This window comes from Protopterus annectens, chromosome 10.part0, assembly GCF_019279795.1.
Source record: "Protopterus annectens isolate FY-2018-M chromosome 10.part0, PAN1.0, whole genome shotgun sequence".
Taxonomy (NCBI): Eukaryota; Metazoa; Chordata; order Ceratodontiformes; family Protopteridae; genus Protopterus; species Protopterus annectens.
The window spans coordinates 1,152,583,610-1,152,611,303 of NC_056744.1; the positions used below are offsets into that span (position 1 = coordinate 1,152,583,610).

At 40.9% G+C, this 27,694-nt stretch overlaps 1 protein-coding gene across 2 annotated transcripts in view; it reads left to right on the forward strand.

The window, feature by feature from the left end:
* MUTYH (mutY DNA glycosylase) overlaps nt 1-27,694 on the forward strand; it is a 372,894-nt gene that overhangs the window by 270,575 nt on the left and 74,625 nt on the right. For both annotated transcript variants that reach the window (XM_044085888.1, XM_044085887.1), the window contains exon 12: nt 3,028-3,216. In XM_044085888.1, the coding sequence (XP_043941823.1) occupies nt 3,028-3,216 (189 nt within the window). The remainder of the gene's footprint in view (nt 1-3,027; nt 3,217-27,694) is intronic.

Genomic DNA, 27,694 nt, shown 5'->3' on the forward strand with positions numbered 1-27,694 from the left:
AAACGAGGACAGGACCCTAGAAAATTGAACCTACCTCAGATTTTGCAGTACCTAGCTGAACTTTTGAGCAATGGACTTTCATTTTCCTCAATCAAAATACATGCCTCAGCAATCTCTGCAGAATTCAACATGGATCCTCCTTTATTCTCACACCCACTCCTACGACAGTTCCTCAGAGGGGCTAAGAACATAAGACCTCCAAGGAAACAGCCAGTGCCAGCTTGGGACCTTAACTACGTACTGGAAAAATTGACATTGCCTCCCTTTGAACCGGCTGCTTCAACAGAATTACAATATTTGTCCTGGAAAACAGCTTTTCTCCTGGCCATCACTTCAGCTCGTAGAGTATCCGAGTTGCAGGCCCTCATGGCGGTGCAGCCATTCCTCATCTTCCATCAGGACAGGGTTTCCTTCACCAACCCTTCCTTTATGCCTAAAGTGGTATCTAGGGTAGCCTTAAACCAGGCCATACACCTTCCTACCTTTTACCCTAACCCTCAAAACAAAGGGGAAAGGCTGCTACACTCTTTAGACATCCATAGGCAGCTACGTTATTACTTGGACAGAACCAAATCCTTCAGAAAATCAGATCAACTCCTCATTTCCTATGCTGTGGGGGGTCAAGGGAAACCTGTTACCAAACAGACCATTTCCAAGTGGATTGGTCACTGCATACGCTTTTGTTATTCCTACCATGGAAAGCTTGTCCCTACTGGTATCAGACCTCACTCCACTAGGGCTAAAGCCTTCCTCAGAGGAGTGCCTACTAAAGATATCTTGGAGGCAGCCACTTGGAGTTCTGTACATACCTTCACAAAACACTACCATCTGCCTTTATACTCCAGAACAAGAGCAGGCTTTGCCACTGCAGTTTTGCAGGGCATTCTAGCTCAACCCAGTTCCGTATAGTACCTACCACCCTATGCATAGTTTTGGGATTCTACCCATATGTGATTACTGCAGCTGTAATGCACGATGAACATAGTACAGTTTTGTACCTACCATAAATGTAGATGTTCGAGGGCTATTACAGCTGCAGTACAGGTTACCCACCCTCCTTCCCCACTTGGTAAGACCTTGGGGTCTGAATTCCTCTTCATACCTGCTGACTGGGTTATCCTGCTATGTTTTATTTGCTTACTTTTGTGGATTAGATTTATTTATGTATTGCCTTCCTTTTGGGGGCACCTGACATCTGGGGCAAGAAAGACTGAAGAAGATGGCGTCGGCTGTGTCTTATATACTCTAGCCTTCCTGACGTCAGAAGAGTACGCGACAACAACCGACGCCGGACCAAGACTTTGGAATTCGGCCGACCGAGGGACCGCCTGACGGCTGAAAACCCTATGTGATTACTGCAGCTGTAATAGCCCTCGAACATCTACATTTATGGTAGGTACAAAACTGTACTTTTGTGCATGTGGTGGTGGGGTGCTCATTGTTAAATATCTAGCTTGTTCCTCTTAAATTATTGGAATGTTGCCCTGCAAATGTCACAGTGATGTATAGTAACACTGGGAAAAGGTGAGTGGAGTTTTTAGTTGCTTTTCTTTCAGACTCAAGGGTCTTTGTAGCTAGTTGCATTGTATTGATTTGCTCTGTGTAGAAAGCTGCTGTTAATTTTGTCCTTTACTTGACAACAACTTGAAAAACAGCTGTATGTGATCACTGCTTTGCTCACAAGATTTCATTGCAGTTTTAGAAAAAAATAAAATTTTCAACAGTGAAGTAATCTAAAACTTAAAAGTGGTGATTATTTTAAATAAAGAAAAAAGTAAAAGGTAGGCACTTTCATCTAATAAACTATTTTTTAAGAGCTGTAGCCTTCTTCAGATCAGTGCTTTAACACTGATCTGAAGAAGTCTGCAGCTCTTAAAAATAGTTTAGTAGATGAAAGTTCTTATCTTTTCCTTTCTTTACTGGCTCAGTAAAGTTTCATTTTAATTCACCTGAACTGTGTTTTTATTAGTTCAGTGATATAACCACCTGAGGCGTATTGTAGATTTAGGGGACTTATCAACCATTTTATAGTTTTTCTTTATTTTGAAAAGTTGCTATATAATGGCCAAAACAGTGACCACATAGAGAAAGAAGCAGTCTTCCATAATTAGTTTAGCTTCCAAGGTGTTACTAATGTAAACTTCAGTTAGATGCATAGGTTGAGAAGTGTCTATATCACGTTATCGAAATCTTACTACATTGAATCACTAAAGTTCGACCTGTAGTGATCGATGTAGTAAAACATCGAATAACATTTAAAAAAAATAAATAAATAAAAACTAACTAGCGTAGGCAGGGGGCAAGCCCCCCTGCACCCCCACACCCCCTACTTAAATATTCCAACTCAGAGACCGCACTACATTGAGGTAAACAGAAATCTCCCCCTACGGAGATTTCCGTTTACCTGCACGGTATTCTGCGCTTTCGATGTGGTGCCAACAATATCAGCTTCGATATTGTCGGCTTTCGACATTGTGAAGTAGACCCGTTGAGAAGATTTGCAGAAAGCAGGTTTCTATCCCTGACAGAGATGCTGAAGTCTGCTAGTTGCTGCTTTTATTAAGAGAAGGCTATATGTAAAACATGTTTAAGCCCACTGGGCTCCATGTTGGTCATGTTGAATGATATAATATGTATTTTATAACTTAAGATGCAACCTATGGGTTTTTATTTTTAATACTTTCTCTGTATGGAAGTGATGTTATCCCATAACAGTATTTTTATTGCTTTGGTACCTGTAACTTTTTACATACTTTTATTTATTATTAATGGTTGCATTTGCATTTTATAACGGTTCAAATCTGTGTGCAAAACTGTTTTTTAATAAAACTTGAAATGTAAGAACTTTTGAAAACACTAAATAAGTTGTGGTGACATGGGTTGGCCCCATTTTTATCTCTGTGTAAAACTGCTAATATTTTATTGCCTGGTTTATCAAAACAAAAACAATCAAAGCAAAATATGATTAACAGAACTCTTTTAGTTCACAAGGTGGATTTTTATTAATGATGAATACATTTTCAATAGATTCTTCTGGAAACTGCTCTTTGTGTCTTCTTTCTGCTACACCTTGGGAGAGCAGTCTTGGTGTGATGAATTTTCCTAGAAAGCCTGTGAAGAAGCCACCAAGAAGTGAACGAACACTGACTTGTGTTATGGAGAGGAAGAGCTCTCAAGGGGAGTCTGAATATCTGACTGTGCAGAGACCTGATTCAGGTACTGTGCTGTTATTACTAAATAACATTCTGTTGATTTATCTGGTGCTGCATGTTTCCCCACTGGTGCACCCACTTTTGTGAGGTATATATGAGCCATGATGAAGTGGTCACTGGTGGTACTTCTCATCGACTGATTAATGTCGTAAACATGACATTACACTGCTCTTTCTCCTTATCTGCCGTTAACTCATTGTAGGTCTCTTGGTAATGCTTTCATATGGGACGTTGCAAGGAGGAATGGTTGAGGTGGGGTTTCCTCATTTACCAGTTTAGAAAGCAGCACATTAAGAAGGCCACCATGCTGATTATGATTTGGCAGAAAACCTAGCATTATTGCACATCCTCACGTCTTGCTGTGGATAGGATGGAGGTGGCCCTAAAAGTAACATTCTTCACTGTGAGATGTCATGCATCTTTCATCATCATCAACTCCTCCCTTCACATCCATGCTAAGTTAAAAACAATTGAATTATGTGTACTTATCAGAGCATATTAGAACAATTGTTTCAATAAATATGGACAAATGGTTTCCAGTACTAATTGCTGTAAATTGCCACTTTATATTGCCCTGGTTTCCTTAGTTTGCAATGTACCACAGCTTGTTTTTATCTACGTGTTCATTTTTTTTGGATTAAATCTCAGCTGCTGTATCATGAACCACATGTTAGAGGTCTTGCAGAGCCACATTCATGGATCTGCTTGCCGTATGCCTGCTATTGGTACACTGGCAGCATTCAGGAAGAGGCAGGCCTTTTCCTGAACTCCTTCCTCTACTTTTCTGCAAAGCTTATATTGTTCTATCTGTGTATATGTTTATTTTATTGTGTGGTCTTCCCATACTGAGGCATTGACATTTCTGCTTACTGCTTACTCATAGAGAAATGGCACTGAGCACTTTTTTCCTATCTTTTTTATCTTTATGCTTTTTGACCCATACTCCTGCTGGCCATTGACCCTTCACAATCAGACTGGAATTAGCTTAAGAGGTGTCTGGGGTGTCATTTAGGCAGCCATGAGGGTTGCTTGTGTCTTCTCTGGTATTCTGGCAATGAAGATACTTATTTGGCCTTACCATTTCCTGCACGAGGTGGTGGAGGCATGCAACCAGCATCACTGTGATAACCATGTCTTCCCATGTACAAATGCACCCTCCCATGCACCTGCTCAGTAAAGGCTACCATCAATTAGCTTAGTGCACCACATGCAATGCCTTCAGGTCACGGCCCACCACTTCCTCAGGAGGACTGCAGTAACATGAGACTGGCTTTCCCCCCCTTTCCCCCAGAATGGGCATGTCTATCCTCCCTGCCAGCTCTGTCAAGCACCCAAGCCACTTATCGAACTCAGGTGAGCTGGGACACAGTCAGGGCTTTATCCCTGTATGCCTCTAGAACTCTCTGACTGGAAAATAGATTGTTTATCTGCACTACACTGCAGGATTGTTGCCCATCATTAACTGTATTAGAGGTGTTATTGTTACCCATTTATTGTCCTGTATAAAAGGAATGTTAATGCTCCCTGTATGTAAAGATGTACAGTTTGTACAATCTGATGATGCATCAGAATTGTCTCTTCTGTGAGTACCACTAAGTATGCAGCACCTAGAATGAGATATCTCTATTCGTGATTTATTTGGGGTGACTCATGGTAGTCATGGTGGCTTTTTCAGCTCTGTTGGCCAAAACCTGAAGAGTCAGGCTCAAAGAGTAATGTAGTAGTTGATCCTGGGTATAAGTTTTGGGGGGTGATGCTGTATTTTGCTATGTAACTCTCTTGTCAGTATCTTCCTTTCTTACTCTATTCTACTGCTGTGAATCCATATTATTCACACATCCTGCATCATGTTAATTGATGTCAGAAAACTTGAAAACAGCATAGTGTGAGAGAGGCAGACAACCAGCTAGAACAGTGCACATCTGTCAAAATGGCAGTTGTCATAATTTGATATTAACTTGGCTTCTTGTTTCCTGCCAGCATTTTGTACATGAAGTATCTGTATTTTGCTGTTGGCCTTGTATGCACAGAGCATTTTGAGCACTGTTGCTAATGAGTACCCTGTGTAAATGAAGCTTCAGTTGGCTGTTTTCACTGACCTTGCATGCATGAATTACCGCATGCACTACTACACCTGGCTTTGTGTATATGAAGCATTGCATGTGCTCAGGCTGCTGCTGACCTTGTGTAAATGCAACATTACATACAGTGCTACTTCTGGCTTTGGATACATTCCTTCCTCCTGAATAGTTGGTCTTTTATACTGTCCTTAGTGTAGCCCATCCCTTTGGAATTAGTCCATAGTATGTTATGCTATGGAGGGGGAACAGTTCTTCCAGGTTGCAGGAGGACCACTCCTTGGCCTTTGCTGTAAGAGGGGACTCCCTTTTCAGACCCTGTTTATTCAAAGTGATCTACATGGGATTCCAAGAAGGTGTCACGGAGTAGGATAGTGCATGTGATGGAAGCTAATAACATACTTTACCCAGGAACTTTTATTTGGATTTCTGAACACTGAGAATCACACCCCTTCTCTCTTCTTTCTTAATTTTTAACCCCTTCCATCTTTTGAGGGAGAAGGCGGGGGATCCCAAGATGCCTCAAGAAGACCTGTGCTTCCTATTCTGCTGGTGAGCTGGATTAGCTTTGATGACTCTGCCCTGGAGTTGTTCAGGCCTTCACTGTTGGTGGGTATTTGAGAGGTGATGGAGCCCCTCTGTATCTCCTTCCAGGGATGCAGCTTTATGCTTGCTTGATATAGGATTCCTGAGTTAGAGGAATTCTACTGAAACACCTTGAGGCTATATACCTGAGGTCTTTTCCTTGAAATTATTTTTCTTCATGCTGGTCTCCCCATTCTTTTGGGAGGGCTTCTTCTTTGGATGTTGTGCTGCATGGTGGGGGCAGTCTGTACTGTGTGAGCCTACAGGACCTTGCCTTCAGGGTTTTTGCTCTCCTTTGGTGTTTTTCCTCATGGCATTCTAGTAGATAGGGATCCTGTGGAAGAGGAGTCTTTTAAGTATTGCCTTCATTCAGGCTTCTTTATATTAGGTCTGAAATGGTACCTTTATGTTGTAGTTTTGTGGCTTTGAAAGGTTAGTATTGGTTGTTTTCATTCTGATGAAAGGAGCTCATAACCCACCTCTTTCAGACTGACCTTCCCTTAGTCCCCTCATGGGTAGGGAGGTATCTTCTTGGAGGGGGTAGTCCCAGATTAAACACTGAAGTTGAGTCACTTGAGACTAATCCTGTCACTGTCTGAACATGGTCTTTTCCCTTTCTTGCTAGTCTGGTGGAGCTTAGAGTAGAATTTGAATTCCCCTCTGGTCCATAATGGGTAAGTGGGTATGGAGGTGTATATTGAGCTTGCTGTTGATGACTTTGGAGTTCCCTAGAAGCCTGGTCATGGTCATTTCTTCCTTTGCTGATGGACTTGGCTCCTTTTTGCTTTCTTACCAGTGTCTTGGTATACCAGTTTCTGTTATCCTCTAAATGTAGTTCAGCAAGATGAGCTGAGAGCTGCTGGGAGGCTTCCACTTGTGCTGAGGTGGGAGCAGTTTAGCATGGGAATGTCCTGTACCTTGCACTTATTCATTTAGCTGTCTGTAGGCATCCAGGGTACTCTGCATCAATTACTGAGACCCATCTTCATTTTAGGGGATGGAGGATATGTTCTGCCCTTGGTCCCATGTGGTGGGGAAGGATTGGAGCTGAGCTTATCATCACATATTATTTATTTTTGTTAACTGGGTAGGTGGGCTAGTCCTTTGGCCATTTTCAGTCACAACCTGGGCACAATGTCTGTTACAAACAATGACAGTAACACAGAATGAATGATAAAAAAATGTTGAATAGATAAAGTATAATGTATGGAGTTATAAAGTCACAAGTAAGCAATCAGCTTTGTATAAATGTTATATCAGTAGTTATTCAGGTAATCTCACTAAAACAACTTGATCCTTCCTAGTTCTTGGGTACTATTAATAGTTTAAAAAAGTAAAAAATATTGACATATTTACAAAATTAAGGTAGGAATCTTTAAGTTTGCATAAGTGAATCTGCATCTATGAAGGGATGATTGCTAACCTTTGTCAATGAAGCAGGTGTGGCAGTAAGTCTCTCTCTTAGGTGGGCTACCAGGTATTCTTTAAACCCAGTGCAGTCATTTAGTTTTCTTAGTTAATAGAAAGTCGGTTCCATTTAGATCGGGCAATTTTGCTAAACTTTTTTCTCCAGTAGCAAGGCAGAAGGGAATTCTGTGTAAAGTATGTATGTTGTCTTCATGGGTTTAAAAGTAGTACGTGTATGATTTTATTCACAGTTTATTTTTGGGTAGGGACTGTACTTTCCTTGCAAAATTTGAAGTTAAATGTAGAGAATAGTAATGTGGAATGTTTAACTGGTAATCAATTTGTCTTTTCAAGGGAGGTGTAGTTAAGCTCATTTCTAAGGGCAAGATAGATGAAGCAACAGATTTTGTTTATGATGATTTGAATTATGTGTGTATTTTGATAGGAGTTTAAGGTAACAGTGGGGAGGGCATATTCGAAGCATGGTAAAGGAAAATTAATTTCAAAGGCATATTGGGCTTGAGGAGTTGAGTTAAAGGCTCTTAATTGTATGCCAATTTATATGTTATATTTATGAGGGCTTTGAAGGAAGTGGGTGAGGCCTAGGCATGTTTGCTGTCTCATGGTCGTCAGGAGTTTGTATGATTTTTATAGCCTATTGCGGTACACATAACTTGGAGGCCATTTGTGAGGAGTTTAGTGTGATATACTTGGTACTGAACCAGTGGACATAACTGGGTGAAGTATTTCTGCAGTTTACAGTAGAGTGTCGATTATCCGAATGTCAGTTATCCGAAACGTCAATTGTCTGAATGCAGCTTCCTATGAATTGCTTCTGTATGTGCATCATTGCATTAGTACATGCATCTTTCCTGCTGCATGGAATTTAACGTTGGTGCTGCTTCCACTTCATCTGCTTCATGGAATTTAACGTTGTTGCTTCCACTTCATTCATCTACAACTAGTAAGTGTGTGTGTGTGTGTGTGTGTGTGTGTGTGTGTGTGTGTGTGTGTGTGTGTGTGTGTGTGTGTGTGTGTGTGTGTGTGTGTGTGTGTGTGTGTGTGTGTGTGTGTGTGTGTGTGTAGCTTAGTATCATAGGAGGGAGAGGGACTGCTACCCAAACAGTTGTGAGAGAGTCTAAATCCGAGTGACCAGCAGAAAATGTGCTGAAGTAGCGAGCTATGAAATTCACTTTTGTTGTATGTAAACATTGCACATCTGGGAGCTGTCTATATTTGGTGATGTTCTTCGTGTTTCACTGTTGCAGTCATTACATTTGGGTTATCTGCTTGCAGGTAGCCCTCAGTCGGCCTGATTAACAAAGTCTTGGGTCCTGCGTCAGTTGCTGTCCCTTCTTCCATGACATCAGGTCATCAGGGGTATAAAACATGCAGCTGATGCCATTACATCAGTCTTTCTTGCCATGCAGTGCCTGAAGCAGAAGCAGTTCGCAAGTGCCGGTCGTCCGACTCCTGAAATTTTCGTTTTTGAGTTTCAGAACCGAAGTCTTCAGCTAAAGCTAAGTACCCCGTTGGGGAGACTTTTTCTTGCTCCATACCGATGTCAGTAAAAGTTAATAATTGCATTACTTGTGGAAAGCAAATACCTCATAAAGATTTTCATTCGTACTGTATTCCTTGCCCAGGCCCAGACCACGACATACCTTGCTGTCGATTTTGTGCTTTATTTAATCAGAGCACTATCTGTCGTCGGTATATTTTCGCTTCTAAATATTTCGGTTCTCGGTTTAATTATCCAGAAATGTCATCGGTTAGCCAACTGACTACCAGGATTCCAAAAAAAAATGCAAAGATAAAGACAGAGACAGGCTGCCGAGGTCCAAAACTGCCGACAACGCTTTTCCTAAGACAGTACTCAGTGAGGCGCTTTTGCAGCCCCTGATACCTGCTACTTCTGATTCGCAGGCCTCTACTGAGACCCATTCGGAGTCCTGTATGCCACGAGATGCTTCAACTATGTAACCCGCGGATGTCTCTATCTTGGATGGGTCCGGAGCCGTTGTGCAGGCACTGGCTTCTGAGGTTGTATTCAGGCCTATGGACTTGCATATTAAACCAACGCCTCCTTCTTCACTTAGGCCTAAATCTCGAACCATGCCTGAAAAACTGATGACCAGGCCACATGCTCAGGCCTCTATGCCTAAAAAACAAATGATAAGAATGGGTGAAGATTTAATAACTGTAATCAGGGGTAGCCAACCCCCCCCCCCCCACGCTTCTAAGAGGCCTAGGACTGAAGTTGTTTATAAATCTTCTGACCAGGATTCTGTCTTTTCTGATTCTTCTGATGATCTGGATTTGCCCTTATCTACTTATGAGGATTCTGATGCAGAGGACTCTATTCCCTCTGCTTCCCCTCCAGAGGATTTTTCTTTTGGGGAAACCATGCATACTCTAAGTGAGCATTTCCACTGGGAAAGCCAGGATTTTTCTGATTCAAAAAAGAGGCTTAGGGATTTCTTACTCCTACCTCAGCATAGGCCTTTAGCTATTTCTCCTGCATTAGACATCGTTCATGATGCCTTTTCGGAATCTAGTTTGGCCCCTGATTCCTTGCCTCCTGCTCCCAGAAAACCTGACGGATACTACAGGGTCCCTGAGTCACACAAGTTCCTTTTTAAAAATCTGATTGCAGATCCAGAGACTATTTCACAGGGGCCCAAGGGCATTAAGGCTTCTACTGCTAAAAATCCTACCCCTTCTGATAGAGACTCCAGGGCGCTGGATAGATGAGGTAAGAAGGTTTACACTTCTGCAACCTTGGCCATAAGGGCTTTAAACTGCCAATTTCATATGTTAAAGTATCAGCGACATGTTATTGGATTGCTTAAGCAGAAAATGATGTTGATTTCTGATTGTGTGGAAAATAAAGAATTACAGGATTCAATGCATTCTGCTGAACAAGTTGGAAAACATACTTTACAAAGTGGTTTTGATTCATTAGAGGCCTCTTGCAGGGCTGCTGTTACTGAGTCTGTACTCAGAAGGCATGCTTGGCGAAAGGAGCAATCCTTGCCTGATCATGTTAAAGCTAAATTGTTGGATGCTCCCTTAAATCAGGACCGCCTGTTTGGCAACAAGGCTGAGGAAGTTCTTAAAAAGATGGAAGATAAAGCTAAATCGATGCAAACTGTCAAATATTTCTTAACAAGTTCAGCCTCCTAGATTTAGTAGGCACTGGCCCTCTAAGAATTGATCCTTTCCAGCCCCTTCCAGGTCTTCTCAAGCCAAACCCAGACACAGCAAAAGCCCCAGGTTTCAGTCCCAGGGGACACACAGGACTAAGCAGTGGGGTGCCTCCACTTCCAAATCTGGGAGTAATAAGACTCCCCCCTATGGTAAACTGTCTCAATGACTTCCATTTAAAATTTCCAAGCACTTATCAACTGACTGCCCCTTTTGGGGGGAAAGATTGCTCTTCATGCAAAGAACTGGGAACTCATTACCCAGGACAAATGGGTTTTAAATATAGTGTCCCAGGGATGCAAATTTCACTTCCACACGTTACCAACACCAAGCGGGTGGCTGGACCTACCCCCAAATCAGTGGGCAGAGGCCCAGAAACAAGTACTTTCTCTCTTAAGCATGGGGGCTATTCAACTGGTACCAGAAGAGGAAAAGGGACAAGGTTTCTATTCGAGACTTTTCCTGGTACCCAGAAAAGACAATTCATGGCATCCTGTCCTGGACCTGTCTACTCTAAACACCTTTTTGGAAATTCCAAAATTCAAGATGCTGACTCTTCACCAATTACTTCCTATGCTAGACAAAGATGCCTGGTTGGCAACACTAGATTTAAAAGAAGCATACCTGCACATCCCAATCAGGGAATCTTGCAGAAGATACCTATGCTTCAAAGCAGGCTACACGCACCATCAGTCCTCTGCACTGCCCTTTGGCTTATCTACTGCACCCAGTGTATTCACAAAGTGCCTCACTCCAGTTATTGCATTTTGCAGGCAAAGAAATATTCAAATATACATATATGTGGACAATTGTCTAATTCAGGCAGAAAGCCAGGACATACTTTTGAATCATCTGGCCTTTGTACAAAGGGTTCTAACTTGTCTGGGGTACACCATAAACAAAAAGAAATCACACCTGGTACCTGTCAACAAATTATATTCCTGGGAGCAAACTTGAATACAACTTCCCAGATGGCTTACCTCACGCCAGAGAAACAAATTCATTTGACAACCTACTTCAAACAAGTGGCCACAAAAACTCTGCTATCTGCAAGACAAATACTGCAAGCCTTGGGGTTCATGGCCTCCTGCATTCTTCTAATTCCATATGCAAGACTGCATATGAGGAAATTACAGTGGTATCTAAAAAGCCTATGGTGTCAACATTCTCAGGATCTAGAAGCAATGATTCCTATCATACCTTACCTATGCCTAGAATTCCTTTGGTGGGCAGAGGCCTGCCACCAAAACAAGGGACTACGTTTCACACCACCCCATGCCACCCAAACCCTAACAACAGACGCATCAGACTATGCATGGGGGGGCTCACCTGGCAAGGAAATGCATTCAGGGCAAATGGAACCCAAGTCAAATGCACCTGCATATCAATCAAAAAGAAATGTTAGCTGTACAGAATGCTCTGACAGCCTTCAAGGACCACATTCTTCCAGGACAACTTATGGTAAAGACGGACAACACCACTGTTATGTGGTACATAAACAAGCAGGGAGTACACACTCTTACCCCCTCTGCAGAGTAGCCATGGCATTGTGGAACACAGCCTTGAGCTACCAAGTGCACCTACAAGCTCAATTCCTGCCAGGAAAATTAAATACACTGGCAGACGGACTAAGCAGAAACCTCATGGACCCACACAAGTGGAAACTGGAACTAAGGATTTTCAACATGTTGAGAAGCAAATAGGGGAGCCCAGATATAGACCTGTTTGCCTCTCCCCATAACTACCAATTGGACAAGTTTTGCACAAGGACTCCCCACAAGCAAGCCTGGAAAGTGGATGCTCTGTCCTTCAGCTGGAAAAACTTATCAGCCTATGCCTTCCTCCCTCTGTCTCTGCTTTCCAAGGTATTATTAAAAATCAAACAGGACAAACCAAGGATGACTTTGGTTGCTCCAGACTGGTCACGCCAACACTGGTACCCCCTCCTGCGCAGTGTGTCACGGTTATCCCCATGGCACCTGCCTGAGACTCCTTCCCTCTTGTCTCAGCAGGAGAACCAGATTCTGCACCCTCAACTTCTAACACTGAACTTTGCAGCCTGGCTAATTACATAATCTCTCCTCTACCATCCGTCAGTAAGCCTGTAATGGATATCATTTTAGAGGTAAGGCGGCCTAGTACTACAAAATCTTATGCTGAAAAATGGAAAAGATTCTGTGCCTGGACCCAGTCTCAAGGGATGAGCACAGCAGCGCCCAATTTACCTTAGATTTTACAATACTTAACTGAGATGCTTCACAAGGGCCTGTCTTTTTCCTCCATTAAAATCCACACCTCAGCCATTTCAGCTCATTATAGCACAGAACCTCCCCTCTTCTCTCATCCACTGCTCAAGCAGTTCCTCAGAGGGGCCAAAAATTTGAGACCACCCAGGAGAACTCCAACCCCAGCCTGGGACCTTAACTTTGTTTTGGAGAAACTCACTGTACCTCCTTTGGAGCCAGCTGCTACTGCAGACTTAAAATTTCTTTCTTGGAAGACAGCTTTTCTTTTAGCAATCACTTCAGCTAGAAAGGTATCTGAATTACAGGCCTTTATGGCAGTGGAGCCCTTCATCATCTTTCATGCGGACAGGGTGTCCCTCAGAACCAATCCATCCTTCATGCCCAAGGTGGTATCCAGTGTGGCTCTTAATCAGTCTGTTCATTTGCCAACCTTCTTTCCCAATCCACAGAACAAAGGGGAATGGATACTGCATTCCTTAGATGTGTACAGACAACTTAGATTCTACTTGGACAGGACTAAACCTCAAAGGAAATCTGAACAACTGCTGGTGGCATTTGCTGCAGGAGCAGAGGGGAAGGCTATTTCAAAGCAAATCATTTCTAAATGGATAGGCCATTACATTCATTTCTGCTGTAGGCACCATGGAAAACCTATCCCCCAGGGGATCAGACCTCACTCCACCAGGGCTGCATCTACCTCTACAGCCTTTCTCAGAGGCGCCCCTACCAGGGACATCCTAGAAGCTGCTACCTGGAGTTCTTTGCATACTTTCACCAAGCATTATCATTTTCCAATTTTCTCTAAATCCAGAGCTGGCTTTGCCACTACAGTCTTGCAGGGCCTTATAGCTGGTCCTAATGCTATCTAAATTCCTCCTCCCAACCATAGCTTTGGGAATCTACCCAAATGTAATGACTGCAACAGTGAAACACGAAGAACATAGTACAGTTGTTTACACTTACCGTAAATGTAGTTGTTTGAGTGTATTCACTGTTACAGTCCTGGTTACCTTCCCTCCAGCCCCCTAACTTCTTTTGGCTATACCTTTACTTTCCTTTACTATGCTTAAAAGCCTTTTTGGTGTATTTGATTTTTTTGTTGGAGGTATATCTTTGTACTTTTATATTTAATTGTTCCCCATTAGGGGGGCACCTGACATCCGGGGCAAGAAAAACTGACGTAATGGTGTCGGCTGCATGTTTTATATCCCTGAAAACCTGACGTCATGGAAGAAGGGACAGCAACCGACACAGGATCCAAGACTTTGTTAATCAGGCCGACTGAGTGCTGCCTGCAAGCAGATAACCCGAATGTAATGACTGCAACAGTGAATACACTCGAACATCTACATTTATGGTAAGTGTACACAACTGTACTTTGTTACAACCCCAAAATTTAACAAATTTAACAAAGCTGTTAGTAGTGGGGCACGTAATCTAGTACATTTTTAGATACCCTGAATTGTAAACTGGGCTGTTGCTAAATGTCTGTAGTTGGTTTACAGAATCTTTTTTTTTTGCAATGCATTTTGTAGGGCTGTAACACCCTTTTGGGGAAGGTAGAAATTGAAAAGTAAGAAGCCAGTGATGTAAGGGAGGCTTTTTGTTTTTGCTGAGACATATCATATGTGGTCATGTAGCAGTACTGATGTGACCCACCAATAAATAAAGGAAAGGGGACTATATGTTAGTAATTGATAAGGTTGCCTGGTGTGCTGTCTTTTCAGCTGATTCCAAGATAACTGGCACACCATGCCAAAAGCTGAATTGGGTGATGTTTCAGCATCAGTGCACCTTCTGGTTTAATGGGATACACATTATTTAATTTAAGTAAGGCTTGGAGTGTTTAGCTGAAGTATCTTTTAGTTTAATGCAATTTTGTGAGAGTAGTCAGTGTGACAGATGGAAAGGGAAATGTTGGCTTAATTCCGCATTCCTAAACTTTGAGTCTGCTGTTTGCTGGATGATCATGTACGAAGAACTGTAAGGTGCAATGGCCTGCATCAGTAATGACCTAATTGGCATGCAAGACATAATGGTTGCAGTCTTGCTTGTTATACTGGTAGGATTACATCTATATGTTTGGTTATCAGAACAGTTTGATTATCCGAACTACCCTAGGTCCCAATTAGTTTGGATAATTGACTCGCTACTGTATTGTTCTTTACATATGTTGTGGCCTGCTGTGTGTTTTATATAAACTCAGTTGCACCTTTCTCATTTCCTTTACTGTATTTCAATGAATTTTTATAGATCATAGCTTGTGGTGTGCTTGCTGTGGAATTGGGTATTGCAACCAGTATATCCTCGCGTCTATATTACGCTGTTAAACTCAAACTGTCGACAGCGTAATAATCAACACGAAAATGTCGAAACACCAGAACACCGAACACACAAAAAAAACCAAAAAAAAACACCCAAACCAACATAAATTGCTCTATGCAGGGGGCAAGCCCCCGTGCACCCCCCACACCCCCGCTACTTAAATATACCAACTCCAAGATCGCACTCCATTGCAGTAAATGGAAATCTCCCCTTACGGAGATTTCCATTTACACGCACAATGACTTTCGCTTTGAAAATTTTGGTGCCGACAATATCAGCTACGATATTGTTGGCCTTCGACAGGGTGAAGTAGACCCGTATCCTCTCATTAATTGCAGTTCTGCATGAATTTTTTTTTTATAGTCATTTGATTACCAGGAAAATCCGACTAGGTACGTGCTAATTTTCAGTGAAGGCCCATGGAGAAAAGCTCTAAAATATTACAAAAACGTTGTAACAACAATAATTTTACAATCTTCAAAAATAATACAAAAACATCTGCAATTTAAATAATTATACCAAATTAGACATAATGAGAAAAAATGGTTAAGAATAGATGCAACTTATATGGCAATGATTTAATATTTAGAGAAATTTCAGACACTTTATAGAGAAATTAAAGGTAAGTTAGTATAATACAAACAGGAATTGCAATATGAAGTGAGAGAAAAAAACAGGGTTATGGCATATTTGGAAACTGAGTTACGTGAGAGAAATAGATTGAAGTTAAGTAGTGAGTGAAGAAGGGTAAGTAAGGAGATGAAAGTTGTGAATAGGTACTTGTTCATGTTTAGTTATATAGTTTATCCTGGGTTTAAGCCAGAACAGAGCTACCTTTTGGCTAGGAAGTCTTTCAGAGTGGTTTTAAATGACTGGAGGGAGGGTACTGACCTGTTGGATATGGTTATGGAGTTCCAGGCCTTAGGAACATGGTACGAGCACAGAGCATGTCTAGCAGATTTCATAGGTTTGTGGACAGACCGGAGTTTTTGGTCACTGGATCATAATGACTGATTGGGAGCATAGTTGTGTAAAATGGTATATAGTGCTGGACAACCAGATGGATACTGGATAATTATCACAGAGGAGGAATCAGTTTATAGCTGATACAGGGCAGTTAACAAGGATGCACAAAGTTGAACAGGTTTTCTTTCATTTCTTGAATCCAGAAACCAGGAAGCTAGGGAGACTAAGGAACTGGCATTTACAGTGTAATCTATTGGTCAAGGGAAAGGACAGTTGCCTACTTACTAAGTGGTTCTTAGAATACAAGGGCTACTGATTTGGGGAGATGTCACAGCCACTTTCCAGCAGATGGCAGGCAAGTATTTGACTAGTTACAGTTAATATACACCAAACCTGTTCATGTTAATTTATTACATTGCACAATAACAATATTCATAGTGAAAATCTTCGATAGTTGGGACTTGTGGCAGAGCTTCTGCAATGTCGAAGTCAGGGGTGGATGAAGTAACCACTGGCTATTGCACAATGACAATTTTCTCAATGATTTGCAGTTCTCTACCTAACTATTGCTGATCTCTGTCTGTATTTGATTTTTGGATTGGAGATATTAATTTAAAAGATTTGGTTACTTCCATTTTTTTTATCTTTTTCTTGTATTGCATTTTTTGTTTTAAGTTTTTTCTTCTTTTTGGAGTTTTAAGAGGTCCTGGCTAGGGTGAGTTAGAAAATAATTATTTTGCAGACCGTGAATAACATCTGGCTAATTAGTGGAAGGAGCTAAGAAATAGCATTCCTCATTTAACTACAAATATTTAGTGGTGTCCTTATATAGCTGTAGTTCTGTGTGACTTGCTGTTCTGTGCCTGGCTGTTGCTAATGTCTGCATTTGATTTTTACCACCCATTCGCTGTACTCCTATTGTGCTTTTAAACTTGGTGTCATTTGAGTTGGCCACCCTCTACCGTAAATCTGATTTTCAACACTCGTCCTTCTCACATCTCATCAGCTCATTCTTCTGTGCACTGAGACATCAGCTAGGAATCCCCTCTCCCTTAGTGTCTTAAACTTGAATTATCTTCTGTTTCCTATCTTCCCACTTACTAAAACAATACTTTATTCAGCTGCTTTTACTATATTTGTGTTTCTTCCTACTTCATTTAGCTTTTTGCTGCACGTTTTTAAAGTATTCAATAACATGTAATCTGCATTTATTACTACTTGCTGTAGCCAAATTATATTGCAACTGTTATTCTAACCCTATTAGTTCTTATTTAAACACCTGGACTGCAAACTAGTTATCTTATATAAGAAAGTCTTGTTGTCTACACTCTTGTGGAAGGAGATTTAGCTTACACTTTTCTTGGGAATTGCTGGTTGAAGGCTTATTGTGCCTGTTACTCTAAGTGTATTTGTTCCGGTATGAGTTTGCTGTTTTGGATTGGCCACAGGGCTTTATTTGTGCATTTTTTTCATGGAATCTGCACTACTGTTCAAGAGTCACAGTTGTCCAATGCTTGGCTGATGACCTATGAGCTCTGAGGCATTTGGCGACTACACTACTAGAGAAGAAGCATGTTGCTGGTTTCCGCTAAACTATTCAAAAGCGAAGACTTATATTACCATATCCACTATTTCTGTACTTGTTTCTCATATTGTTTTGTCATAGTTGCTTTAATTGAGTGTTTTTGTGTTGAATATCTGCACTTTTTGACCTTTTTTTACAGTATTTAATTAGAACTGCTACTCTCCGTGGAAAGGCACCTAGCAGTGATCTGTATAGTTGTTGTTGTCTCTGTCAGTGTAAGTTTAGCTTAAAATACTTTTACTGTCTAGACAGATTTTTTAAACTACTGACGCATCTAGTTTGTGCATAGCTGAGCATTGCTCATAAAATTCCTTGTCTTATTGACCTATTCAGTATTTAAGTTTTTCTCACTCCTACCTAGTTGATCTGTAGCCATCTCTATCTCTCTCTCTCTCTCGCTCTCTCTCTCTGTACTTCCCAACTCTCTGTCTGTGGCCAGTCTGGTTGAAATGAGTATTCTGAGGCATTGTGGCAATTGTCTCATGAACACTGACAACTCACTTACTCTTCATAAAACAGATAAATTATGCAAGAGGTATAAATACACTGTAACACTGGAGGCAAAACTGTCTCTCATACAACCAAAAATATTTCTGTAGAGGTTGTCAGCCACATTTGCAGCACACCTTCTGCACAGGGTAGAGACTGTACAAATAAAATTCCTTATGCTGAGGCACTAACAGGTAACCTTCTTAAAACACTAAGACTTCCTGCACAGCACAGTCAAAAAAGGGTCCTTAGTCATCACATAAACATTCCTTTAAAACACCACCCACAGCTACATAAAGTAACACTGGATCCAGTGTCACTACTGCTAAGCCCTTGAGGCAAACCAGAGGACAGCCACATTTCCTGGTCATTGTTGATTCTGTTGTGAGGCACACTGATGTCCTTCTCACCAGACTGAGTAATGAGAGAGAGTCATGGTTAGCTGCCTTTCTAGGGCTAGAATCTGTCAAGTCACATAGGCACTCAGGTCACTGAACCACAGTTATCACTATGACTCTGTTATAGGCCATGTGGGTGTTAATGACCTACGATGTACCTCCCTTGACTATATGAAGTGAGACATGATTGACCTCACTGATTATGTGTCTCAGGCAGGTATGAGGCTAGCACACCGAGTAGCATACTACCTTTTCCAGGGATGATGCCTCGATATCAAGAGAAAATTATAGATTTTAACAGTTGGCTTAGCTTCTTTTGTCAATCCAAGGGTTACAATATTTGACAGCCTGGGAGGACATGATTGACAAACCACGCTGCTTTGCCAGGGATGGTCTGCACTTACAACCTCTAGACTTTCAGATATTGGCAAAGATCTTTTCCAACCCTGTAGTGACTTTTTTAGGCAATGGCAAACTGCTAAACCTCTTGACTTAACCAAGCCTATGAAGGAATATCTGAAGGTGGTACTACTGGATGCTAGAAGTCTTAACAAGACACTCCACTGCCTGTAAGTCTTCCTGTCCCTGGAGAGTGTAGACATCTGCGTAGTAATGGAGACATAGTTTAAAGTTGCCGAGGGTACCCTAGCAATGCAAGGTCGTAATGTCTTTCACACCTTTAGACCAGCAACTGTACAGGAGGGAACTAAAGGTGGTGGGGTCTCAGTCTATATTAAAACCATCCTCACATCCAGACTGGTTAGTGTATGACCCAAAGGAACTTATATGTGTGCAACTCACCATAAACAGGGTATTGTACCATATCTTTGCAACTTATAGGTCCCCCTCCATGTCCCAGGAAACCCACACTACCTGTCTCAATGTACTAGAGTTACCTTGCCGTTCAACCCAATGTGATATTCATGGGGATCTCAACTACCCCTCTGTAGATTGGAAATCCTACACCACTTGTAATGCTCAAGCCCAGTGATTCCTAACCTTTAATACCAACATCCTAGATCAGTTGGTTCATTCTCCTACCAGGAGAACAAACATCCTTGACCTTGTACTCATGAACATGGAGGAGCAATGTTCCTCAACCGATGTAATGTCTTTGCTTGTCAGATATGACCATAAAGCAGTATCGCTTGAAATAAAAATTAAATCCGGGGATCCAGCAAAACCAAAAACCTTTAGGAACTATCCAAGGCTAACCTCTCTGTGCTAAGTGGCACCTTAGCAAAATTCCAAGCAACCCCAAACTTAGTAAACATCATACCATGTTAGCATATGCTCAGCTATTTGCGAAGTCTCTGTACAGCCATAATAACGGCTGTATAGAGCAAGCTGTGCCCACTCGTATTGAAAATAAGACAAACTCAAAAGACAAGCCACCCTGGTGGAATCACAATATCAATCAGTTATACAGTTAAAAAAAAAAAAAAAAACATTGGTCAGGCATAGGAGGAACAAACCCCCCTACATGCTAAAAGACCATGACCAGTCTAAACAGGCAGCTGAAAGGGTTAATTAATATTTCAAAGGCTAAAGTTGAAGAAAAATAGCTACCTGTAATATGCATTGTATATATCACTGTGGTAGTTATTTTGTTATTTGTTGTTGTTTTCTTGTTTACGTCTTGGAGCTTATCTTCCCAGGCCTCTACTGAAAATAGACATATATCCAGCTAGACTAGCCCGGTCAACAAATGTAAAATAAAATAAATAAAAAATAAATTCTCAGGCAAAGGACAACCACAAAGCTTTCTGCAACTATGTCTATGATCTCGGGGGAAATACAAAACAATGCACAGAACTTATTGTAATTGGCATCCCCCACACCGAAATGGAGGCCATTGCCAACCTTTTGGCTGATTGGTTCATGTAATTTCTCCTGTCACCGTCCCCTCCCTGATAGTCCAAAGGAAATACCGCATACAGCAGTTCCCCCCAACCATTACAAAGGAGCAGGTCATCAATGCAGTTTCCAAGGCCAAAAATACTGCATTGGTGGTCTGTTATAACACCCCAGGATTTTTAATAAATAGCATAAAACATGACCTCTGGTCCACTTGAATCACTTTTCAAATGAAGCCTACAGTCAGGTTTTGTGCCCAGGAAATGCAAGATGGCTACAGTCATTCCCCTGCACAAAGGAAGTCCAACCACTGATCCAGCTAACTACAGGTCCCCAAGTCTGACCAGCCTCATATGTAAGGCCGTGGAAAGAATCATCATGGACATGATAAATGAGGATATAGGTAACCTGCAAATGCTGGACCCATCACAGCTCAGTTTTGTTAAAGGAAGGTCATTTCTATTAAATCTGGTGGACTTTTTTGAGAGGGTCACTAAAACAATGGATGAAGGCACGACTGTCCACACGACTTACCTCGACCTGGCCAAGACTTTTGAGGGTCTATATTATATCCTTGAATGCTTAAAAAAGTGAACGCTGATTGATCAAACTTATTTTCGTGAAACTGCAAAATATTAAAGCAGCAGAAACTCGAATTTTTTCCTAGGGAAAGAATTCGGTTGTCCGTTTCTGTTGCTTCGGTATTTTCAGTGTTATGGTGGAAAGTTACCGGTCGGATTCAGGTAAGTGTGCGATTGTGTGGATGTGAGTGTTAGGGTGAGTTAGGGTTAGGGTTAGGTGTGTGTACGATTGAGTGGACATGAGAGGGCGGATTTAAGTGAGTTAGGGTTAGGGAGCGGGTGAGGTGAGTGTGCGATAGTGACGGACCTTAGGGTTTGGGTTAAGGTAAGTGGGTAGTTAGTGGTGTGTGCATAGTTTAGTGTAGGGTTAGGTATCAGACTTTAGGTGCATGTGTGTGGATTTCTGTTTGTTTGGTGTGCTTGTGTTGTGCGTATGTGTTTTGGATCAGCGATTTTTTTTCCTTGGGAAAAAAATCGCTGATCTGACAGTTCAAGACTGTAAGCTTTCGCTTAAATTAGGTCGATCAATCAGCGTTCGCTTTTTTACGTGTTCAATGATATAATAGAGACCCGACTTTTGATACATACCCCACTCGGGCATTATAGACAAGCTCACTAATTTAGGTTTAAACCCTTTTATCAACTGCTGGATAGCCAACTGCCAAGAGGCCAGTCACCAGCGGATTCCCTAGGGCTAGGTACTGGGCCCACTTTTTTGGCATCCATTTATCTGAAATGGAAGCAAATGCTGAAGGTTTATGGCTGACTAATTTTGCAGATCATTGCTAGATTAGGTATATCATTGACTCCCCTGCAAACACTAGCATTCTTCAAGAAGGCCTATCTCTGGCTAACAAATGATGCAAAAGCCATGGTCTTAAATTCAGTACTAAGTAATGTATAATTATACTGTTTGGGAAGTCAACTATCCCAGCTAATTACCATGTTGATAATATGCCCCTAAGTGTTGTCCCAGAGATCAGGGATCTGGGGATGCACATGGACAGTAGCCTTATCTTTGGTCACCACGTGACCACAGTGGTGAGGAAATCCTTTAATGTTGCATATCGTAAGAGTAATGGCATAATATCTATGTCCAAAGAGGTTATTAATCCACTGAGTAATGGCTTAACATCTATGTCCAAAGAGGTTATTATCCCACTGCACTCTGCCCTTAGCAGGCAAATCATAGAGTATAGTGTAACGTTCAGTATGTCCCTGACCAGGCATATGCAGCAACTAGAGCGACCTCACTGGTTCCTTACAAAAAGAATGAATACAGGGTGTAACAAACCTGCCTTACACAAAGCACCCTAAAGCCCTTTCCCTCTACTCAGTCTCCTATAGATTGCTGAGGGGTGATATATGTTTGATTTACAAGACATCCACAAACCACACACACATGAATCTCCTATATATTCGTAAGTCAAAGAGTACCAGAAATACAGGGTGTAAGGAAACCAATGAAATCCCAAAGCACTTGTGAAGCAGTATGTCTAGTGTGAAATAAGCAATTTATTAAAAGGCCAGCAAAAAAATTAACGCTTTAACTGAATCACTGCGTTTTTGTTTCAAGACTTCTTCAGGCAAAATTCCACATAAAACTGTTACATTTGTATATCAAAAACTCCACCTATCAATTACACACCATCCAATAATAGTCAAACACTCATTAAAACAAGTTTCAAATTTAAAAAACAATCACAGTTTGATGATTATGATTTTTCCTACCTGAAAACTTTGGAAGGCTGTGTTCGGATAATTGATGTTTCGGATAATAAACTCTCTACTGTAGTCATTTTCTACGATTCACCCACAAAATAAATGAAGAAGTCATTAATTATTTGGATGTGTCTATTACCAAAGTTGTTAAGGACAAGAGTTTTAAGTCTTAAGATTTATAGGAAGAATACTTTCTCTATCTTTTGTTTATACTATAGAAGTGACCATCCTTTTAGGCAAAAAAGGAATATAGTAAAAGGACAACATGTCCTTATAAGTACAATGATGTCGGATGATGATTTTTCTTGAAAGGAAATACCCAGTGGGTAATATTTTATTTTTTCTATTTATGTCCACTTGCACTTTTGTGCTTTGGCCACTAGAGGGTAGGAAAGAGAGAATAATACTTTGCTGTTTTAAATGTGGAAAAGTTTTACGTTTTTAACTTATTTACATAATTGCTGTGGTAGCGTTGTCGCCTCACAGTTAGACATTGCCCGTTCGATTCTCAGTTAGAGCGTCTTCTGTGTGACGACATGCGTGAATGGGCGTTCCTTCGTTGAAGGTTGTGCATTAGGCCTGGCAAGCCAGCACGTAAAAATCTACTGCCAATCATTAGCGGACCGGAGTTCCGCTGTGGCGACCCCTAACCGGGAGAAGCCGAAAGACACAACAACATAATATTTTTTATATGTAAAAATTTTTATATGCACCAACTTATAATATTTATAAATATACATTTATCTCGTATATAGGATGCATTATTTATTTATAGCATTTCTTATATATAAGATTATTTTTTTAAATTTGTAACTTGTTTAAATGAGTGTTTATTACTGAATGGTGTGTAATTGATAGGTGGGAGTTTTTCATATATAAATGTAATAGTTTTATGTGGAATTATATTTGAAGAAGTCTTGAAACAAAAACGCAGTGATTCAGTTAAATTGTTACTTTTTTTCTGGCCTTTTAATAAATTGCTTATTTCACACTGAACATACTGCTTCACAAGTGTTTTTGGATTTTATTGGTTTCCCTTTTGGGCTGCACTTTTTTTTTTGTTACAAGGTGTATGGACCTGAATTTTGTCTGTGACTTAAACAGAACATGCTGGAGAGACAGATATGTGTCCCAGAGACTGCCCTTCCTATGCAACAGGCTTCCCATTCATGTGAGTTCATCAGTTACCTAATTTAAGTGCAACCTAAACCAGTGGCTGGGGAATAGGAAATTTACACTGAGCTGGGTACCTGTGTCACTCATAGGTTCATAGGTGATTACTAGGCTAATGGCACAAGAGCCTTTACAAGTCTAGCCAGTAATACCCAGAATGTGGCAATATTATATTTTAATTCCCCAGATATGGGATGGGGTAGTATCAGGGTAGTGAGTCTTTGGGTGTTGGAGCCCTGAGTCATTTTACAGACTGCCTCTTTCCATAAGGGGCATGGGCAGAACCACAGGAGTGAATTTACGGTTCCCCATCCATTTATCCAAATTCTAGTTGAAGACGTTTATTCCATAGACAAGGTAGCCTTTGGAATACGAATCTGTCTCTCTAGCAAGTTCTGTTATCGTCACAAATAAGGTTCAGGTCCACGGAATGTGTGACTCTTGTCTAATTTTTCTTGCAAATATGTAATGTTTTCATGAGGGCGGATCAGAGAATGCCATGTAGGTCAAGCATAAGTTTCCTTGCAGTAAACAATATGAGACTGAGTAAAGAGATAGGGCCTTTAGTTGGTCTGCATAAGACATGTGTCTTGCGCTTTGTATTTTTTAGTGAGAAACCTCTGGGAACACTCCAGTTGGTGTAAATGCCTGGTTATGGACAGAGGTTGCACAGTGGTGCAGAGGTAGCATTGTCAGCTCACAGCAAGAGGTTCTCTGGTTCGATTCTTGGTGGGAGTGCCTTCTGTGCGGAGTCTGCATGTCCTCCCTGCATTCATGTGGGCTTCCTCCCACGTTATAAAGACATGCATCTGGAGTGTAACTCCGTGGGCCTCCGCTGAAAATTGGCTTTGTTCCAAGTCAGACTTTCCCAGTTAACAAATGTTAAATAAATAAATAAAATAAATAATCCATAAATGCCTGGCCCTCAATGTCCTATTTGGATACAGGACATAGTTATTCTTTTGGGAAAACTTGGCTAGGCTTAGAAAGTCCCCCCCCCCCCCCCCGGGTCGTTAGTCTAGTAAAAATCTATGAATCTATAAAAAATGTTCAAAAGTTTGCCTTGTGGCAGAGCTACTGTAATATCAGAGTCCAGAGTAGATGACTTGACCACAGGCTCTGCACTCTGAAGGAGACCAATTTTATTCTAGGATTACATGTCAACATATGATCTACTGGCCTTTAAGAAGCTGCATTGTGTTTTCTCATGTTGGTACTTTTCAAACTGTTGGATGGCTTGTTTCTGGACTACAGAAAGAAGCACCATATTCATTTTTAGGCTTTCTCACAAAGTTATATAGAATGGAATGACATCCCACTGTTATACAGAGGGGGGAAGAAATTCTGCTATCTACTTTTTTTTTGCCCTGAGCATTCAGTGACTGCAGGTCTGGCTTTCTGACTTTGATAACAACCACTAATCAAAACTTAACTTAGTATCTGTGGGACTTGTGAGTAAAGTTGTGTTCCAAAGATGTATCTTTTTTTTTTTTTTTTTTTTTTTATTAGCTTTGACAATACTGTAACAGTTTTTAGATTCAATGTGTTATTTTAGTACCAGCTGTTTGTTTTTATCTTGAAATATTTTTACTCTTTTTTGGGTGATTAATAATTTTTCCTAATTTGCAACAGGCTGCATATTTTGTCAGTTTGGTTATTGATTTGGGTAGAGCGGTGATCCACACAGATGACTTTCACACTCACCCTGGGAGCATTGTCTGGTTAAGTGACTTGCTCATTCTCGCAGTAGATAAATGAAGATTTAAGGAATTAAGCCCTGAACTATAGATTCATGGCATGATGACCAGGATTCAAGAAGGTAAAGCAATGTGTAAATTTCAGTTGCAGTAAGTTTTCCAGATTCAGCAACCATCTTTACCACAGTGCTGCTCAGAGCTCTAGCATGAAGACATTATGCACCACGTATTGCTGGTCCTGTGGGTATGCTGAATGCTAATGAGGCATTCTGGGGGAGAAGCATTTGCTAATTAGCCATGTGCTGTTTCCCTGGAACCTGTAGCCTCATTTAAAGTCATGTATACAGGTCATGTAGCATGGTTTCTCTGTACACTGTTAAGCATTATGAAAGTAAAGCTGATAAAACTGGCCGCGTTACAGTGTGCTTCATATATAGGTATATTTGTAGAGTAAGTTCAGTTCTGTCCTTCTGTTTCATGTTGTGTTCCCACGCTGCTTATCACTTGTTGCTTTTTTTGTAGTATTTACTCAGAAAAAAAAACTGCAAAAGAGTTAAACTTTCATTTTTATAATGTTACTGAAAATGTTGTCACTTCCTTCATAGCATTTTGTGGCTGTGTCAATTTCAAACATCTTAAACGCTCCTTGTAAATACACCCTCACTGTAAATGACACACATACAAAAAGCCATGACTGTTAAAATGCACTTTTTAAATAGTAGTACCACTGACTTTAAAAGGTGATAGAATAGGAGGAATTGAATTAGCATGCATTTCGATAGATCTCCGTAGCTTTAATGGCTGTCACTTGTTGACTACAGTCCATCACATTCTGTAAATAATTAGGAACTTTAAGAGGGATAGAGCAAAATGTTGAGTCAAAATCGGGCTTGTCCCTAAAAATTAGGAACACTTGAGAGGTATTCCTGAGTTTATTCCTCTTCAGGCATATGCATGTTTAGATTTGGGTCTCAGTATATTTTCTTAGGAAGATGTTGCTGAATCCATCATAAGTATATTTATGAAGTACAGAATTTTCTCTGATGAACTGTGCTGTGAAGTGAGACTTCTGACTATCTCTGTCTGTTGATGTCTCTGCGTGCTCTTGTGCAGCTGTCTTTTTGTCTGTTCTTTACATACAAAGAATTATGTGACAGATTGTATTTCTCTTGCCTGTCCTCTCTTCCAGACTGCATGTTTTTAAGGCCTTCAGCCATGAAAATATAAATTTCAGTGGATTTGTAACACCTGTACTTTTAGTATCTGTTAAAGTTATAAACTCTGGAAATGTCAAATAATTGTTTATATCAAATTAATGCTCTCCTTACACCAAAACAACCTGTTAACAACCATGCTCAGTCATTTTCCCAGAACTAAGATATAATTTGTTCTCTATTATTGTGATAAACCTGCAGCTATGCCTTCAGCCTCTTTCTGTGCTTAGTATGTTTTAAAGGTTTATTCACCCTCTTCTGAATCCCTCAGCTGTCCTAAAATCCCTCTTTACATGCAGCCTCTAGAAATGTAACCCAGGCAGGCTTTGCCAGTGCCATCTTTAATGGAAGGATAATGTCCAGTTTCCTAACCTTCCAAAAGCCCTTATTTGTAGTACATATGAGTAGCCTTTTGCATAGCACTCACATCCACCACTTTGTAACCTCACTGGGTTCCCTGTCAGTCTTTCAGCTTTTGACATTCCTAACTAGTACCTAATCCTTTAATTTGTACAGCCTTTTATCTAGAGTGAATTAAAGACCTTACTAGAAATGGTGTATAATGTTTACCCTGTGGTTCCCTTTCTAATGTCGACATTGTGATGTTATTACACTGGATGAAGTAGGAGTGGCAAGAACTTTGTATCATGACTCTGTGATGTGTGAGGGCCAGCAATCCATTGATATTCAGATATCTTCAAAGTGTAATCTTTAGAAACGTTTCTATCACCTTACTATCAAGGACATTTGATTCACTGTCTTATAGTTTCCTTGCCGACTCCTTGAATCCTGTTGGATAGTGGCATCACCGATTCACTCTCCAGTTCATGGGCACCCGTCCTCAGTGTGAGGGCCAGCTGTAAAGCAAAACTGTCACTGGCCTTACTGATGTTCCTACCACTTATTTTCTGACCCTTGGAAGCATTCCAACAGGGCTGTGATGTTTTGTGTT